The sequence below is a fragment of the Symphodus melops genome (assembly GCF_947650265.1).
Source record: "Symphodus melops genome assembly, chromosome: 3".
Taxonomy (NCBI): Eukaryota; Metazoa; Chordata; class Actinopteri; order Labriformes; family Labridae; genus Symphodus; species Symphodus melops.
In genome coordinates, this window is record NC_136693.1 from 2,029,571 (window position 1) to 2,046,432 (window position 16,862).

Consider the following 16,862-nt stretch of genomic DNA (forward strand, 5'->3'; position numbering starts at 1 on the left):
CACACACACACACACACACACTCAGCTGAGATTGACCTGTGTTTTGACTCTCCATCATTTTCCATGGCAGGGTCACCTGAGGTTGCCCTCATTAGTCTTACTTTTGCTCCAAATTAGCGTTGATAACAGTTGGAGATGTGGCAGGCCGACATTCAAGATTAATGAAAGTGACTTTTGACCTTCACAACACCCCCCCCCACCCCCGAACCTGAATAGATTCCTGGTCTGTCAGCAGACCAGCTCTCCCAGTCAGCAGAGAGTCTGGAGCTGACAGACAAACTGGAAAATGCTCCGCCGTGACGTAAACATGAGGACAACAGGTGAAGACATGACAGTCAAAAGACTCCGCTTCAGAATGCTTCTGATGTCAGTCCTTCATCACTTCAGTCTCAGAGGACAGCGTCGACCGTCTGTCTTATTTGGCGATCGGCGATCGGCGTCCTCGTCTTTTTTTTGTTATTGCAGCTGAGTTGGTGAGAAGAATCCCTTTTTTTATGTCTATGTTACTCCAGCTCTCGTCACAGGTTCGGTCAAAGCCCCTTCAGCCTGCCGCTGCAGCCTCCATACTTTCAAATGGCTGACAACGCCGGCGCCATTTTCAACTTTTTTTATCAGACTTTATTCTATGCTAGTAGGCTACCTACAATACGAGCGGCGAGCTTCTCCACGCATGCACAGGACGGACTCGGTGGTCGGTTCGAAGTCTGTTCAAGCGCAACTTTTTGGCCGAGACAAAAAAGCATCGTGAGGCGAGACCACAGTCGGCCTCTTCATCGCCTCTGGCTGCATCTGAAGCCCAGACAACTTGGCCACGTCTTGAAGGCTATATGTGTTCATTATCAGGACTGCAGGACATGTGTGAAAGGGGCTCCAGAAAACCAGCTCTCAGTCTCGTTCTTCATGTCCTGATCCGTTTTGTCTTCTTGTCTTGTTCTTGTTTGTTGTCCAGATGTGGACGTCCAACGACTCAGTCGCTGCAGCTGTGTTTATGACTCAATGCAGGAAAAGTCTCAGCTATGTGAAACATCTTAAACAGTGTGTGTGTGCAGTGACACGTCCTCAATGCGGTCCTGACTTAGAGACAATGGAAAACTGATCTGAAGTGTGTCGACCCTCCGCGACATTCCTGTCTTTGATGTTTGGGGTATCTGTGTCGGCTCACTTGAGCCCGGCTCTCCAGGGAGGTCGAGGTGATGAAGATGGACGCTGCAGTCAGAGGGGAGAAGGTGGAGCAGCAGCAGCAACGTTACGATTTCTACCATCAGAAGACAAACACGCTGCGAAAACAATCCAATCAGCACGCTCGCAGACCTCAGCGACCTCTCCCCATCCGACGCCGGTCAAAAGGCCTCGACTCCGTTTATTATCTAAACGGGCTGGATTTTCCTCCTTGGAACTTGAGCGGGGTTTTTTTTTTTCTTCCTCCGAGCAAATTATCGTAATCGCTGCATTTAACTCTGTCAGAAGAAAGTAAGAAAAATAAGACGTGAAGGCGGGAGGAAGTGGGGGAGGCTGTGGGAAACATGGCCTTGGGCTCCTGTGTGTAAACGCAGCACGGTGAACTCTGTCGCTCGACTATTAGCTTCGTATATTTACACAACACAACACAACACAGGGTGACATCGTGTTTCAAACTGAACCGTCAACTTTAACAAACAGCTTCAAATGTGTTTCAGTTCCTTCTGATTTTTTCGCCGACGCCTAAAAAAATTACTTTTACTTCACGTAAAAATAATAAATTATATTCAGATGCTGAGGGTGTAATGTGTCCATATTATTTGTCTGATATGTGTTTTATATATACCGTAAATTCTGTACTATTGAGCGCACCTGGATATAAGCCGCACCGGCTAAAAATAAGTAAATAAATGTATTTGTACATATATAAGCCGCACTTGATTATAAGCCGCAGGTGTCCACGCTATAACAAGAGCTATTTACACAGACGTAGGCTACCGGTAACATCCGCAAATACTGTAGCGTCCGTACGGACGTTAAAGGACGACGAGAGCGTTCAAATAATAACTTAATAACCCGATCACTGTCGGCCGTGACCACGCCGTTTACAGCAGAGAGCAACACATAACTTGCCGTAACAATCCAACTCTCTCCCCCAGCGTTCTCTCATACAGCCACTCAACACGTTCTCGCTGGTGCATTCACTGACTCTCCACATAATCGGAATTATGAACACATTATCAACTACTGACTTTACAACATGAACCGTTACAATACGAAGCCTAGCCGACGGTGTCTGTAACACGGCTGATGAAAAAGATGACCGTAATATATTTCACAAGAAAAAGTCCATCCATTCACTGCCTCAGAATGACTTCATTACTCACTTCCTCAGTCTCTGTTGTCGCTGTCAGTGTCATCTTAACGTGCAGCAGCTCTGTTAGCTTCTTTGACAGCCAGGTCGATCGCCTTTAACTTGAAAGCTGCATCATATGCATTTCTCCGTGTGTTTTCCATGATGAGGGTGCGTGCATGAAGCGCAAAATGACTGATATTAAGATCCGACGTGATGAAGTCAAATGTTTTTGCGGCAGAAGCTCATTGTCCCCCATAAAAAAATCCATGCATTAGCCGCACCGGAGTAGAAGCCGCAGTGCTCGAAGTGTGAGAAAAAAGTAGCGGCTTATAGTCCGGAATTTACGGTATGTGGTATATCTGATATATGTGGCCTTAATAATGCTATAATTCAGGCAGCTTTGGTTTTGTCAGAACAACAGATAACTTGATCCCAGAACCTTAAACTGTTCTGATTAAAGTCAAAATCGTGGATCGTTTTGGAACCGATGACCACAAAATAAAAAACAACGACCTAATTGTCCGTTTGGTTCTCAGTTTTGATTATAAATCTTAAACTGTGGAGGATTCTTTTTTTTTTTTTTAAATCTTGGACCCTGTCAGCTCTCGTCTTACATTGATAAAAGCTTCTGAGCGTGTTGGACGACTTTTTGGGTCTCGTGGAGTCTCTCAGTCTGACGAACAGAGGAGCGAGAGCACAGATTAGCAACGTATCCGTTTGTTTGACTGCTGATTGTCTCCATGATTACATTATGGCAGATCACGTTCTGCCCTTCATGTTTTCCTTTGCACGCTCAAACGTTAGTGGACGACGTGTCTCGTACGGTAAGAGGAGGACAGATCCCTTCAGACACCACAAACCAGAATGTGGGAGCTGAAAACAGAAGGAGCTGTGCTTCACAATCAATTCATCAGTGTCAGTAAAATAAAGGCGAGTTGACACAGAGCTGAGGCCTTTCTGGCGGGTCGGACTTACACTCTGCGGCGGGGACGACAGGCAGACAGGAGCGAGCAGCAGCAGGACGAAGGTCAGGGCCGGGAACAGACTCAGCTTCCTGGAATACACAGAGAGAGAGAGACATAAACTGTCAGTGTGTTTCTTTAACACACACACACACACACACACACACAGGATCATAAACGTGGAGATGCGTCTGCACAGTGTCTGAAGAGTTGAAGAATAAGAAAGAAGACAAGACAGGAAGAGAGGAAACAGCAGAGGTCTTTAGGTCATTAATAACATCCACAAATAAGCTGCCGGGCTGCTGTGAACCCCCGACGGTGAGGAGCCAAGGTCAGGAATGCCCCCCCATCCAGTGAGTACCATAACTCCTAAATGCCCCCACCCCCCCCAATCCCACCCCATTAACAGTGTTTTATTAACTCTCTCACAGCCAGAGTGGGAGGAGTCAAAGGCGAGATCACCTGCTGTGTTTGCATGCGCTCTTTGATTTCAATGATAATCTGAGTTAGAGCTTAAAAAAGAGCCAGAGTTCGTTCATTCAGGGTCATTTTAATGACACGACGTGTTTCCAAAAAAAAATGCAAAGACTGGAAAAAAAACAAAACAACAGAAGATAATATATTTTAAAAACGTAGAAATCTCATGTTTAATTGTGTTAAACAATGTTTGAATTGAGCTGTGTCACTGTTTTGGACAACGACGTGCCAGCGACTCTGCAGCATCTCCTCTTCTACTAACACTCAGGAACTCTAGAGACTAGCGTTTCCCGTTTTTCTTTTCCTCCGAGGGGCGGCGGGCGCTCTGTGCGTGTAGGGACTTAGGTTGGGAACGGGGTCGACGTTAAAGAGGAGCCCGGGTACCTCTGATAGCAAGCTAGCTGGTCGCTCTCCTCTGCAGCCTTCAGGACAGTTTTCTCGTTAGCCTACACGTCCGTCTCACTGGACTTACAGATAGCATCAGTCGATGTAGCATAGCATCAGTCGATGTAGCATAGCATCAGTCGATGTAGCGACAACGTCTTCTGGAAGTGATGAAGACATTTCGTCTCACTTTTTAAAGATGAGTACATTTTTTTCAGTTTCAGGTTTTTAACCGTGGATTTTTTAAAAACTATTTATTCCTGTGGGTCAATTAGCGCTCCAAGTGGTCGACCACAGGAGCAGCGACCCGCATAGACCCTGACGGAGCAGGGGGAGCCATTCGGGGTTAAGTGTCTTGCCCAAGGACTCATCGGACACGTTGCTCGCAGGAGCTGGAAATCAAACCCTCGAGGTTCCGGTTTGAGAGACGACGACTCTACCCACTGCCGCCCCTAATGCAGCTAAGCTAAGGATGCTAAGCTAAGGATGCTAATCTGCCTGCCTGGAGCCCTGATGGACGCCTCACACCTGTGGAAAACTTCCAGTTTAACAGCAGCATCTTTAAGCAGCACAACACTGGAGTCAAAAGCAATTAAAGGCAACACGTGTGATCCCGTCTCAGGCGATAACAGATACGTCTTTACAAGCTACTTCATCTCCGCCTCGTCTGTTCGACGTGGACTCATCGTCTGATTCATCAAAGGACAAGTGCTCGTTTCTGAGAAGTGCCTGTGATTGGTGAGAAAGCCCCTTTTCTTTTGCCTGCTTCCTGGCACCGCTCTGTGTCATTCGACGTTTCAGACTCTGATCGTGATGGGACGTGTCGTTTTTTCCATTAAGGGAAATATACAGACGTGTAGCAGTGATCTAATCTTCTCCATTTCATTTCCCCCCTGACCTCGTCTCCCACGTCTCCCTTCAGCCTTTCATTTATCTCTCTCCGCCTGTTCCGGCTCTTTTATCTCTCCGCCGGCTTTAAACACAGAGCTGCTCCGATGCTTCTTTTTTTTTTTTTTTGGCTCGGCCCCAGGTCAGTAGTTGCCCTGTCTAATTAGACGATACATATCTCTGCCTCACACTCGGCTGAGCAGCCCTTCCCTTCTGCGACCTCGGCTCCCATCCGAGCCTTACAAGGGGGAATTTATATCAGTGTAACGAGGAAGGTCGATGTGACCGGAACACCGATCAGGCACTTAAATCACCATGGAAGAAAAAAGACCTTTTTTCTTTTCTCACAGACTTCAAACGAGTCAGACGCATGACGACAGGGTCACCGTGTTTCAGAGCGTAACCCCCCCCCCCCCCTCGCTAACCTTTCACTCAATTATGTTTCTTCATTTTTGATTAAAATCAGAGTTCTTTATTTGAACAATCTGACAAGGAGTTGGCTCATCTCTAAGTTGTGTAAAACAGTCACGATGAACTGAAGTCTGCGTTGAGTTTTAGAAGAAAAAAAGAAGAAGATGTTTTTTTTCCCAAAGAGGGGATTAAATCTGAGCTGCATTACATCATGACTGAATATCATCATCAGACCGCAGCTTCTCTCAAAGTCTGTCGCAAGCAGCTTTCGTCTTTTTAGCCCTTTTTTACACACACACACACACACACACACATGCAGATACATTCACACGCCATACACGTGTGCCCTAAAGCAACGGTTGCAGCGTCACTGTAAATGTTTGAACCTGCTGGATCCAACTCATTTTTTTGTTTGCGTTTCCCCCAAAAAATTTCCATTCAGACTCTTTTGAGAAGACAAACAAAAAACATTTTTACAATAATGGAAACCATGTTAATGAAGTTAAAAGTTTATTTCAAACACCAAAACCCAAACATTCGCAGCAATCACTCAGAAACACTCGTCAATCAAAACATTAAAAAACAAGCCTCCAGGCCTGAAGCGACCTTCAGCCTTGACCTCTGAACAGTCAAAGCTCCAATGCTAACAGCGAGCTAACAGCGCTACTAGCTTTTTGACAAACTTCACTAACAGTCACTATAAATATCCAGCAGAGGCAAAGTGTTCAGTCAGTTTTGTGATGTTTGTTTGTATTTTGTGAGGCCTGAGAACCCGCAGTCTTCTTTAATACTCTTTAGTGTGACCGAGGTCGTGCAGCTTCACAAACCAAGCCAATAAAAAAAACACAGATTTATTTTTAGAAGGATCTGGAGCAAACAATTAAGAACGAACTTTAATTCAGTAAACATTTATTAAAACTGAGTTTAGTGATGTGTTTTCAGCCGAGAGAGGGAAGAGAGGGTCGATCTAGTGTTGTAGTCAAGCTCCAAGACCAAGACCAAGACCATGACATTTAGAGATTGAGACCAGACCGGACCGGACCGGACCGGTCTTGAGCTAAAAGGAGTCGGCCCAGTCTGAGAGCGAGACAAGTGAAATGCTTTTGATTCCAAGACGAGAGCGAGACCTTCAAAAAGTCTTGAGCCCGGTCCTGACAGACAGAAATCTGCAGAAACATAAAAAACAGTTCAGTGTGAAATGGATGATTCTTCCTGCTCGCTCTTACGTTCACTCGCTGCTTCAGTCCGAGTCTCATGAAGCGCTACACGCACGCTGTAATTAGCGAGATGTGGATTTGTGCGAGTCTCTCACAGGGATGAAGCCGTTTCTCTCAGTTTCACTTGATCTTTGGCTTCACTTCTTGCACATGAAAAGACAGCAGCTCCGGTCACTGACTGATTGGCCCCCCCTCCCTGCAGGGGCCCTTCAGAGGTGAGCAGGGGTCAGGCCGCCTCCTCCTGCTCTCATTAAGCCTATAGCAGCACATTAGTGCATAGCTCCGGGGCAGGGAGGGAAACGTCTTTAATCAATACGAGACCTTTTGTTTATTTTGACTAGCATTAGCCGCACTCGTGACCGACGAACAAGGAACGACGACGACGACTTTAATTATCAGAAAATAAGTTCCAGAAAAAGACTCAATGAGCTTTCAATCAGGTGTAGAGTGAGAGAGGTTTATGAACCTTAATGCCGACTTTTCTACACTTCATTTCCTGCTTAATGTTGTCACAGTCAGAGCTCATCACATTAACCTTTCTGGAGACACAGTTGAGCATGAATCAAAAAAAAAACACGACGTGCATTAGTTGGTGATTCCTTCGCTCAAAAACAAGTCGATCCCGAGTCGATCCCGGTCTGGAAAATAATTCTTACACTTCTTAGAATCCAAATGTGAGTTGAGTTGATGGGAAACGGAGCAGTTTGTCCTGAAAATAAAATACAAATGTTTCTTAATCTGGAATAAAAACGTTTGTTTTCACACTTGCAGAAATCTGGAAAACTGGCCTCCGGACTTCACCCAGGATTTCTCCTGCCAGACCCCGAGGTGTGTTTTACTGCAGCTCTCTCCTGATTTCAACCAAAAGGTTTAAAAAAAAAAAAAAAAATTAAAGATGAAATCATTTAAATTTGCTCTCTGAATGTTTTCTTCTTCTCGTGGTGAGAGTTCAAAAAGGGAAAATGTCAAACTCCGTCTCCTGAGCCGACGCCTGAACAGAGTGGGGATTTATTCCCATTCTGACAGAAAGACAACATAACCCTCCACGCAGAGAGGTTAAAGACTCCCCGCCCTCCTTTCTAATTCCTCTGTAACGACACACACACACACACACACACCCTGACAGACAGGTACGCTCTGTGGTTTCCATCCTGCACAAACAAACAACACAGTCATCATTAAAGTGGAGCTTTTACGCTGGAATCATGACGCAGGTGAGAATGTGTTCTTTGACCTCCGGGACGGCGTGCCGTCAAATCTACACTGCAGACACCTGAGTGTGCGACCTGCACACCCACCGAGTTTAAAAAAGAGAAGACGTCTCCCGACCAGGGGCCGGTCTTGACCTTTGACCCTCGCTGAGATTTAGCTGTGACCCACCCAGAGTTTGTGCGAGCCCTGCGGAGGGTCTGACGGTTATATGGAGCCCGCTGCTGAATGAAGTGACACAACTCTGAACAGATGTGCGGAGTGAAGGATCAGTTCGGGTTCTGACCTCTGCGTCTCGCGTCCACTCTGAATGAGGAAACAACAATTGAGCGCTCAGTGGCTCGCTCGGCCTCGCGGAGACAAAAAGCAGCTTCTTTGAACACAAGCGGAGGCTCTTTGTGCTGCAGCAGCTGCTCCACTTGAGGACATAATAAAACAGTTAAGAAATACTATTATATTTCCTGACAAGAAAAAACCCCCAGAGAGCATTGTGGTGAACGACTAAACCAAAGACAGACGTTGGTATCCTGTTTTTTTGGTTTTCGTTGTTGCCAAAATGTCTGCACTCGTGTTCTTGCTCAAGTCGAGTCCCTTCGCTCTTCTCCGCTCGGCTGCACCTCGCTCTCTCCTTTCACGACAGGGAGAACAAATTTAGTACACCGTCATACCTCAGGGATTATGAGCTTATCTTTTCACAGCCACTCTCGACTGAAGCTGAGCCCTCGCAGGTCATCTACGGCCCTCGTCTCGCAGCGTTAGGAACACGCAGGTGACAGTGGGAGACGAAGGGCTGTGATTGATGAGCCAAAAAAAAAAAAAAAAGAAGGGATGGAGGAATGAGCTTCTGAAACAGAACAACCTCGAAAACATTTTCTATTTAACAAGGAAAGGTGAACCGAGACCCGAGACCTTTAGGGATCCAGACCGAGACCAGAAAGAAAGATCATCCACTCGTGTGCAGCGAGCGCGTCACTCTCTCACCTGTAAGGATGCAGCCGCAACCCGGGAATACAAATCGAGTTATTTGTTGTTGTTGTTTTTTTTTAGAAAGAGGCGTTTTCCTTCTGATCACAGCACCGCCTCTCAGTGACGGTCACGATTTTAAATCTTTTGTTTCTGAAAGGAGACTTTTCAAAAGTTGTAGCTGCTACAAATAAATCCACACGGCTTCCTTCGAGGTAAAAAAAACAACAAGTCCTCCAACCTATACGACCGTAGAGGTCGTCTGTCACGTAATACGACCAACAGGAGCGTTTCCTAAATTAGCGCCCCCTACAGGCGAACGGAGAAATGGCAGTAAATCGTCACCCTGCGTAAGTGCTAATGAACTATTCTTTTGAGGGCGGCGTTCGGGTTAGGGGTCAAACGTCATTCGATGACGAACACACATTCACCGGATCGAAGTTATTTATACGTCCACTAGAGGTCGCTTGACTCTAAAACATAAATATTTGACGGCTGGACAAAAAACAAAACAAACAGGAAACTCATCGATATAAGTTTAAAATGTTTTTATGGTCACCGCCCTGAAATGTAATTCAAAGGATCTCAGGTTTTAAAGATGTGAATCACCTCCTCAGACGTCGGCAGATTTCAAACAGAACGCCTTTATTGTCACTGCACACTGAAATGTCTTTAAAGTCCATCCACATTAAAGGGAAACGTCGAAAGAAAACAAGAGAACTCTGAAGTCTGAAGTGACCTTTGGATCTCTGGATGTTTTCGCACCTTCTCAGGATATTATTGGATTAGTAGAACTGGAGAATGAAATCACTTTTTTTTTTTCTTATTGTCCTGCGCTGAGTTAAAACCCTGAAGTGAAAAATACGTCTGAGTCCAACAGAGAAAATCCATCTCTTAACATTTTTTTAAAGATTTGGACAAAAAACATCCGCATGGTTTATTCATGAGATATTACTGGAAATGATCCTTCTGCTTCTTGCTCCCTTTAAAACAGTGTATAAAGCTATAAAATGATTCAATCTGAAATAAAGGCCCTCCACTTATCTTTAACCTCACATAGCATGCTTTAGCATCACAATAAAAGCTGTTGACGAGAAGCTACAAATGTACCCGCAGGATTGGGAGTTTCTCAAGTTTCCGTCTTTCATAATTACAGCTAAAAAGTTAATGGTCCAAAGACAGAAATCCCAGATCTGGATCGCCACCAAAACCAAATCAATCGTTCCCCTGGCTGGAAGCCGGCGTGTCCATCATACTTCATGGAAATTCTTCATGGAAAAAAAAAACATCCTGCTGACAGACGTAAAAACACAATTACTGAATTAAAAGCACAACCCTAATCCTGCTTGGGAGAGAAGCTTTCAAACAGTGATTCATGTCATGTTCGTGCAGAGAGACACGAACACGGAGCAGTAAACTCTTATCTGTCTGAACTCTGAAACCTGAGAGTCCAACATGAAGAGTGTCTCTGACGAGGACAGAGAACACGACGGGAACAGGAACACTGTTGTGAATTAAATTCAGGATCTTAAATCAAATTTAAACGACAGGAAGTGGCGGGGCAGCTGCACACACTTCACGTGTTCGCCGCCTGTTAGTTTGAAAGTCAAGACATGACAGCTGCGTCGTCGTCATGTTTAATGTGATTTGAGGTTTGTTGGCCAATCTGTTTAACTGGAATCATCTTTGCATCATGTGACGACGGCTCAGCAGAAGGAGACCCGACGCCACGCTCGCTCACCTTCAGCTCCAACCTTTATACTCCTGCTGTGTGGAGCTGACTGCAGCCCACATGTACGTACACTTTAATGCTCGTATCAGACAGCAGCGACCCCCTCAGGTGCCCCCCAGGTGCCCCCCCTCAGAGGAAAAACTGTCTCTATGAATGCACCTTCAAATCCAAACAGCAAGAGTGAGTCGTGATGTGCAGCAGCATTTCAACACTTCAGCCTCCAGTTTTTAAACCGCCACTGTGACGTATCGTCTTCAATCTCGGTTTGAATTAATCTATGAGTGATCGGGGTTACACTCTGTGACTGTAGAGACACACACACACACACACAGGCCTGAATCACACACACACACACACGTACAAACAGGACCTGTGGACATGCATTAATGGAGAGATGTCAGAGTGCGGCGGCTGCACAGACATGAAGCCATCGAGGGAGTGCAGCACTGTGTGTGTGTGTGTGTGTGTGTGTGTGTGTGTATGTGTGTGTGGAGCTCGTGCTGTGCTTCTGCAACGCCGAAATGCAGTGTGAGTTCACGGACTGGGACGTGATGATGGCTGAGCTCAATGACGACACTTCTGTCCGTCATGTTTGTGAAAACACTTCGACAGAATTTTACACGTTTTTTTTACAAACCACGAAACTAAACCAGCCTCGGAAATGAACTTTATGTGCACTTTTGTGTTGTGTTTGTTTTGACCCCACGGGCAACAAGCTAATTTATGACATAAATGATACTTTAGCTGACTGTATCAGAGACTGTGTGTGAATCTGAGGCTCATCGTCCCTCTTTAAGGGTTCAGACTTCACATCCACAGGGAAGAAAAGGATTGAAATTCCTCCCCGCAGGAGAGAGTGACATCACTGCGTGTAACAGCAAATTAGAGTCCTCGTTTTGAAGCTATATGCTCAGTGTTCCATGGTAAGCAGATTAAATCAGTTCACGGGGCTGGTGGCTCCTTTACCAAACAAACATTCCTCCTCCGAGGAGTCAATCACACGGAGACAGAAGACGTGCCCTGAGCCTAAATGCTCCCTCTATCTCCCAGACTCATCTTTTCTCTTTTCTGGATTCAGCGTCATCTGGCTGACAGCAGACACATTTCTCCTGACACTTTACATCGAATGAAACCAATAAAACCAGTATCACGCTTTAACACGTGGACTGGGATGCAGAGTTTATGAATCTCAGGAATTTTAAAGCCTCGTAAAATATGGTTTAAAGCGTTTGTGATATTGCACGTATTGGAAAACAAAAACAAAGTTAGCTCTTGACATTTGCCTTGCTATGCACACAACAATTACACAATGGGCAGTGACAATGACCCTTTCTTTTTTTTGACCGAACATATGAAGAGAAACAGGAAATAAAGAAGATTGGCATCGAAGGGGTCGAGGGTTCGAGTCCCGTCAAGGATTTTGTTTGTGTGCCCTTTACAGACTTACTTAAACACTGATGAAGTCGTGTCTCCGTTTGCTGCGTCTGAAGAAGAAACAGCCAAAATGGCTGTAATCTCTCAATGATGAATTACAAATCAGGATACTCTACCTCCTCGGTATGTCACACATCGCAGACAAGGTGTAATTATCCCAGTATGTGTTATATACAGCACATATACAGCACTGAACTGCCTATGATCATCAGCACTCCCAATTAAACTCCTGCACTCGAAAATAGAAAGCCAGGGTCAAACACTCAATTCTTAAACATCCTAAACAGCCAATATTTCAAATATCTTAAACCTTTTGATGCATGCTCTTCTGTAGGTTATTGTGGATTTTTAGGTTTTTAGGAGTAAAAAAAAGAAATAAAAAAGAGCAGGCAGAAGCAACAGTTTATAATTTGATGGGGCAGATTTTTAAAGTTCATGCAGAGTCAGACTCTCTGCAGCCCTTTGTGTTTGTGCTCTGTGCAGCACGGTTGGGATTAGATCAAATATGAGCAGCGTATTTTTAGCCGCTGACATTTAGGAGATAAAGGTGGTGCTGCAGCAGCAGGATGGGAGGAATGCAGAGCCAAAGGAGTTGCAATATCACAGATACAGTTAGACCTGCTCACCTGCTGCCAGGAAGTATACGACTTCTGCCCCCAGAGAAAAACACAACACTGCACAGGCCGCTACAGGATTCTGTGCACCGCTTTAAGTCAAGTTTCCATTTGATGAACTGTCAAATAATAAGTCTGCACCCAAAACGACCCAAACACTGCTGCAGACCAAACACGTTGTCCTGCAAGCAAACAACTCTGAACAGGAGAGGGAAAGAAAGCAAAGCAAGTGTCCCTGGAATTTATCACCTCCCATCCTTCACTGTACTGCAAAAAAAAAGGTTCAAGGCTTTGCAGCTCCTTGCAAGCAACATGACTCAAGGTAAATATTTAAAGCATCCACCCCCTCCTTTTTTTTTAAATGAGCAATCAGAGCACAAGCAGTTTGCACTCAGAAAGAAACAAATTAATCTCCCTGGAATTTATCACCTCCCATCAAGACCGGACACTTCTCTTAAATCACGTGTTCAGTCCTCGGTTCGATTCTTTCTGCAGACAGCAACAACGCTTAGCATACATTTTAAAGCCTTACCTCTTCAGTGGAGAGGGCATGGTGGATCCTGGTGGACTGGCTTCAGGTGTTTTGTTGTCAGGTGCAGCTTTATGTCAGTATCATGGTGAGAAACGTCGCTGTGCAGATGCGCAGTGCATCCCAGCTGCAGACTCCAACGAACGGATTTCAGTCCCAAAAACATCCATGTCCTCCCCTCACAGACTTTAAGTCTCTTTATACCAACTTCTCTCGGTCTCTCTCTCTCTCTCTCTGTCTCGCAAATAAAGAGGTCATAAATCCAAACCGCGCTGTTTCCCAAATTCAGTCCTCCAAAAAAAAAAATCAGTTCTGTCCTCTGGCACGCGCGTAAATACGCATTTTTCAGGACTTACTAGGTGAAAAGCTTTACTTGCTATTTTTTGTTTCTTCTTCTGTTACAGACCACTCGCGGACATTCACGTGGGTTTACTACATATTAATCCAGGTAGACATGATGAGGTATAACTTTCGCCTCCGGGCAGGGGGTTTCCTGTGTGGTCAGTCCTGCAGCAGGTTCTTACTTTCCTCTCAATCCGAACAAGCCGGTAAGATCTCCACAGAGCCGCCGACAGAGCTCCAGCAGTCAGCCGTGCTTTGTTGTGTGTGTGCCAGGCTGTTGTGTCGGTGTGTCTCCCCCGCCTCTCTCTCTCTCTCTCTCTCTCTCTCTCTCTCTCTCTCTCTCTCTCTCTCTCTCTCTCTCTCTCTCTCTCCCTCTCTCTCTCCACCTGAGCGCTGCATTCCTCCAGTGAACACGCCTCCCTCCTCCAATCAGAGCCCAGCAGCAGCTCCTTTTAAAATCAAAGGTGACTCACTTGAGAAATCCAGGTGAAGAGGAGATGATTTAAAAGGCAGGAAAAAAAAACTGTCCAAATAAAAAATGTAGTTCAGTGTTTGTACAACTCATGCATTCATTACTTGAAAGCAGGTGCTGAACAGAGATTTAGATTTATCACTGAATTATGGTGCAACGACAATAAAAATAACCAATAAATTCGGGTCATGCAAAGAAAAAACAAGGAAGAAAAGAAAACTCTGAATGTCCCAAAAGAAGTCGAACTTTGATTTCAGGTGTTGGGGAAGAAAAAAAAACAGAGAAGGAAAAATATTTTCAAACATTTTTACTTCGTTCTCGAAAAACTAAACATTAGAATTTCATCCTCATTATCAACATGATATGCAAACTCTTAATATTACCACAATATACTCCACATTTAAACTTTTAAACACATTTGTGCATCTTTCCTTCCTTCCTTCCTAAGTCCTCCTCACTCTTTCCTGAACTTCCTGTGTCCTTCTTCCTCCCTGCATCCTTTCACCTGCTCTGCTGCTTCACCAGACATAATGGAGACAAATTCATCCACGTCCACATCCGGGCACCTGACATGTTCTCATCTCACATTTCCACATGTTTTATTATAATAAAATGACTGTATCCATGTGTTCTTTGTTTCTCACTGAGCTTCACATTCTCTCTTAAGCAGGTTTCCTTTTACAGTCTGAGAATACGAGTCACGAACACGGAGGTCATCTGCCGTTTCACACGCTGGGACGACTTAGTTCTGCTGAAGCGACCACGATGGCCTCGGCGTGAACTCAGAGCAGCGTCTCCACCTTCGCTCTGTCCCAGTCTCCTTCAAGCTCAGCCAAGGCGGAGACGATTCATCGGATTCAACACGCAACCTTGAACTATCATCTGGAGCCGCGCAGACAAAACAACCCAGTTGAGTGTCTCCACACAGAGCTGCAGGGTGTCACAGTATCTGTGTCAGAGCCTCAACTCTTTCTGTTGCTACTTGTTAGCTTGTGTTTGACCACACACGGGGTCATGTCTCCATCGTGTAAATATTATCCTGAGTACAAACGGCTTACACAGGATGTGATGTTGCAGATGCCAAGAGGATGATTTACAAACCTACAAATGCTGACTTGCACACAACACGAGTCTGCAGACACATAAAACCGTTTCATCTGCAGTTCTTCAAACAGCCACTTGAGGCTGGTTACAACGAGCCAAACACCATAGAGACCCTTTTTATAATGCAGAAATAAACACGCTAACAGCTATCTAGGTTATCCATTCTCCTAAATGACATGACGCATGCAGAGGTGATGGACAAAAACAACAACCTGTACGGCACTTCAGAGAGAATGTTTGCCTTTACGTCAATGCTACGTGTAGTTTGACAGAATCACAATATCAACAAAAGAGAGAACAGAAAACATAATGCAGCAGTTTAAGTACGTGTGCACAAAGAGCGGACTCACGAATGCATACAGTCTGTGGTTGTGCAACGCTCACCGGGATTAAACGCCACCCCCCCATCCCCCCCCCTTCACAATCATGGCGTTCTCACAGCTCACTTGGACTTCCTGCTTCAAAAAATACAGGGCGTAAATGAGGATAATTTTTGTCTGTGTTCGTGTTCACACATGAGGCCTGTACCAAGAAAACTTCAGGTTTTCTTTTTTTTGTTTTGCACGACTAAATCGACAGCTCCCCATCGAGCGTAGCATGTTGTCAACGGGGAATTAATGCAGCGTGCAAAGGTGAATTAAGAGGAACCTTAAACAACCCCATTACATAAATCTGAAATACCGTTAAGGATTTCATCTGGCCTGCAGGAAATGTGTTTCCAGCTGAGCTACAACTGGTTGTTCTCTCTGTCTGTGTTGTACGACCTGAACCTGAACCTGACTTTGTCACCTGTTTTTGTTGGGACATTGATCATCATCAGGGTGAAGCGGAGAGTACAGACGGCAGATTCCGACTGTGAGCGGAGTGCACACAGGCGGACAAGCGTTTGTAATTATTACAAATGTATGTAGTCAAGTCTGTAACAACGGTCCTGCTTTGTTGGCTCGCAGTTCATAAATTGTGTAGAAATGTTTCCATCAGCAGTGAGTGGCTCCTCCGTACCCGTGTGTGTGTGTGTGTGTGTGTGTGTGTGTGTGTGTATAATGATTAGTCAAGTGCTCTCAGGACTCTCTGCTTGTCCCGGCTTGCAGAGACATTTTCCTTGTCCCTCCCTAAGGTTCCCCCATCTTTACTGCTTGCTCTTCACTGTTTAATACTCTGTGTGTGTGTGTGTGTGTGTGTGTGTGTGTGTGTGTGTGTTTACTAAGAGACGGATCGCCTCAGTGTTTACAGTAATCATCACATTCATGCACGTACGCTCTCTCTTTCTGTGCATTTAGCAGTCTGCAGAGTGCTGCTCTGTAATGAGAGGCTTCAGAGCTGAGGAGGCACTTTAACACTCCTCAAAGACATTACAGGGGAGGTTTGTGCCCCCCCCTCCTCCCCCCTCCGCCCCCCCCCTCTCCTTTAAGGTTTTTACTGAGCTTGGCAGCCTGCCAGTGTGACTGGAGAAACTCGACGGGTGGACAGAGTTTCACACAGCAGCTCTGATGAAAGACTGCCGGTGGTGGTGTGAAAAGTCCTATATATTACATGTGGCCTTCACACAGCTGCAGCCAGGAGGTTCGATGTGCCGCAGCCTGTAAGATGTGTTTGTTTCTGTCTGGTGAAAACCTCCCGTTTAAATCTGAGTTTAAATATTTGTGTGTACCTGGAGGATTAGAAAGCGTTTCCACACTCAGGGTGGATCAGACAGGCATAAACAGACACCCAGCGTGGAGTCATGTGGAAGTCGCTGAAACAAGGTGAGGTCAAGGTCAACTTTATCCCCAAAGAAAGAAAGGTGGATTTGTAAAAAGATTAGAATTAC

At 45.3% G+C, this 16,862-nt stretch overlaps 1 protein-coding gene across 1 annotated transcript in view; it reads right to left on the reverse strand.

The window, feature by feature from the left end:
• adamtsl5 (ADAMTS like 5) overlaps positions 1–13,482 on the reverse strand; it is a 31,652-nt gene extending 18,170 nt beyond the window's left edge. The window contains exons 1-2 of the mRNA XM_079339351.1: positions 13,138–13,482; positions 3,290–3,368 (exon numbers count right to left, since the gene is read on the reverse strand). Of these exons, the coding sequence (XP_079195477.1) occupies positions 3,290–3,368; positions 13,138–13,157 (99 nt within the window). The 5' untranslated portion in view covers positions 13,158–13,482. The remainder of the gene's footprint in view (positions 1–3,289; positions 3,369–13,137) is intronic.
• Positions 13,483–16,862: the final 3,380 nt, after the last annotated feature.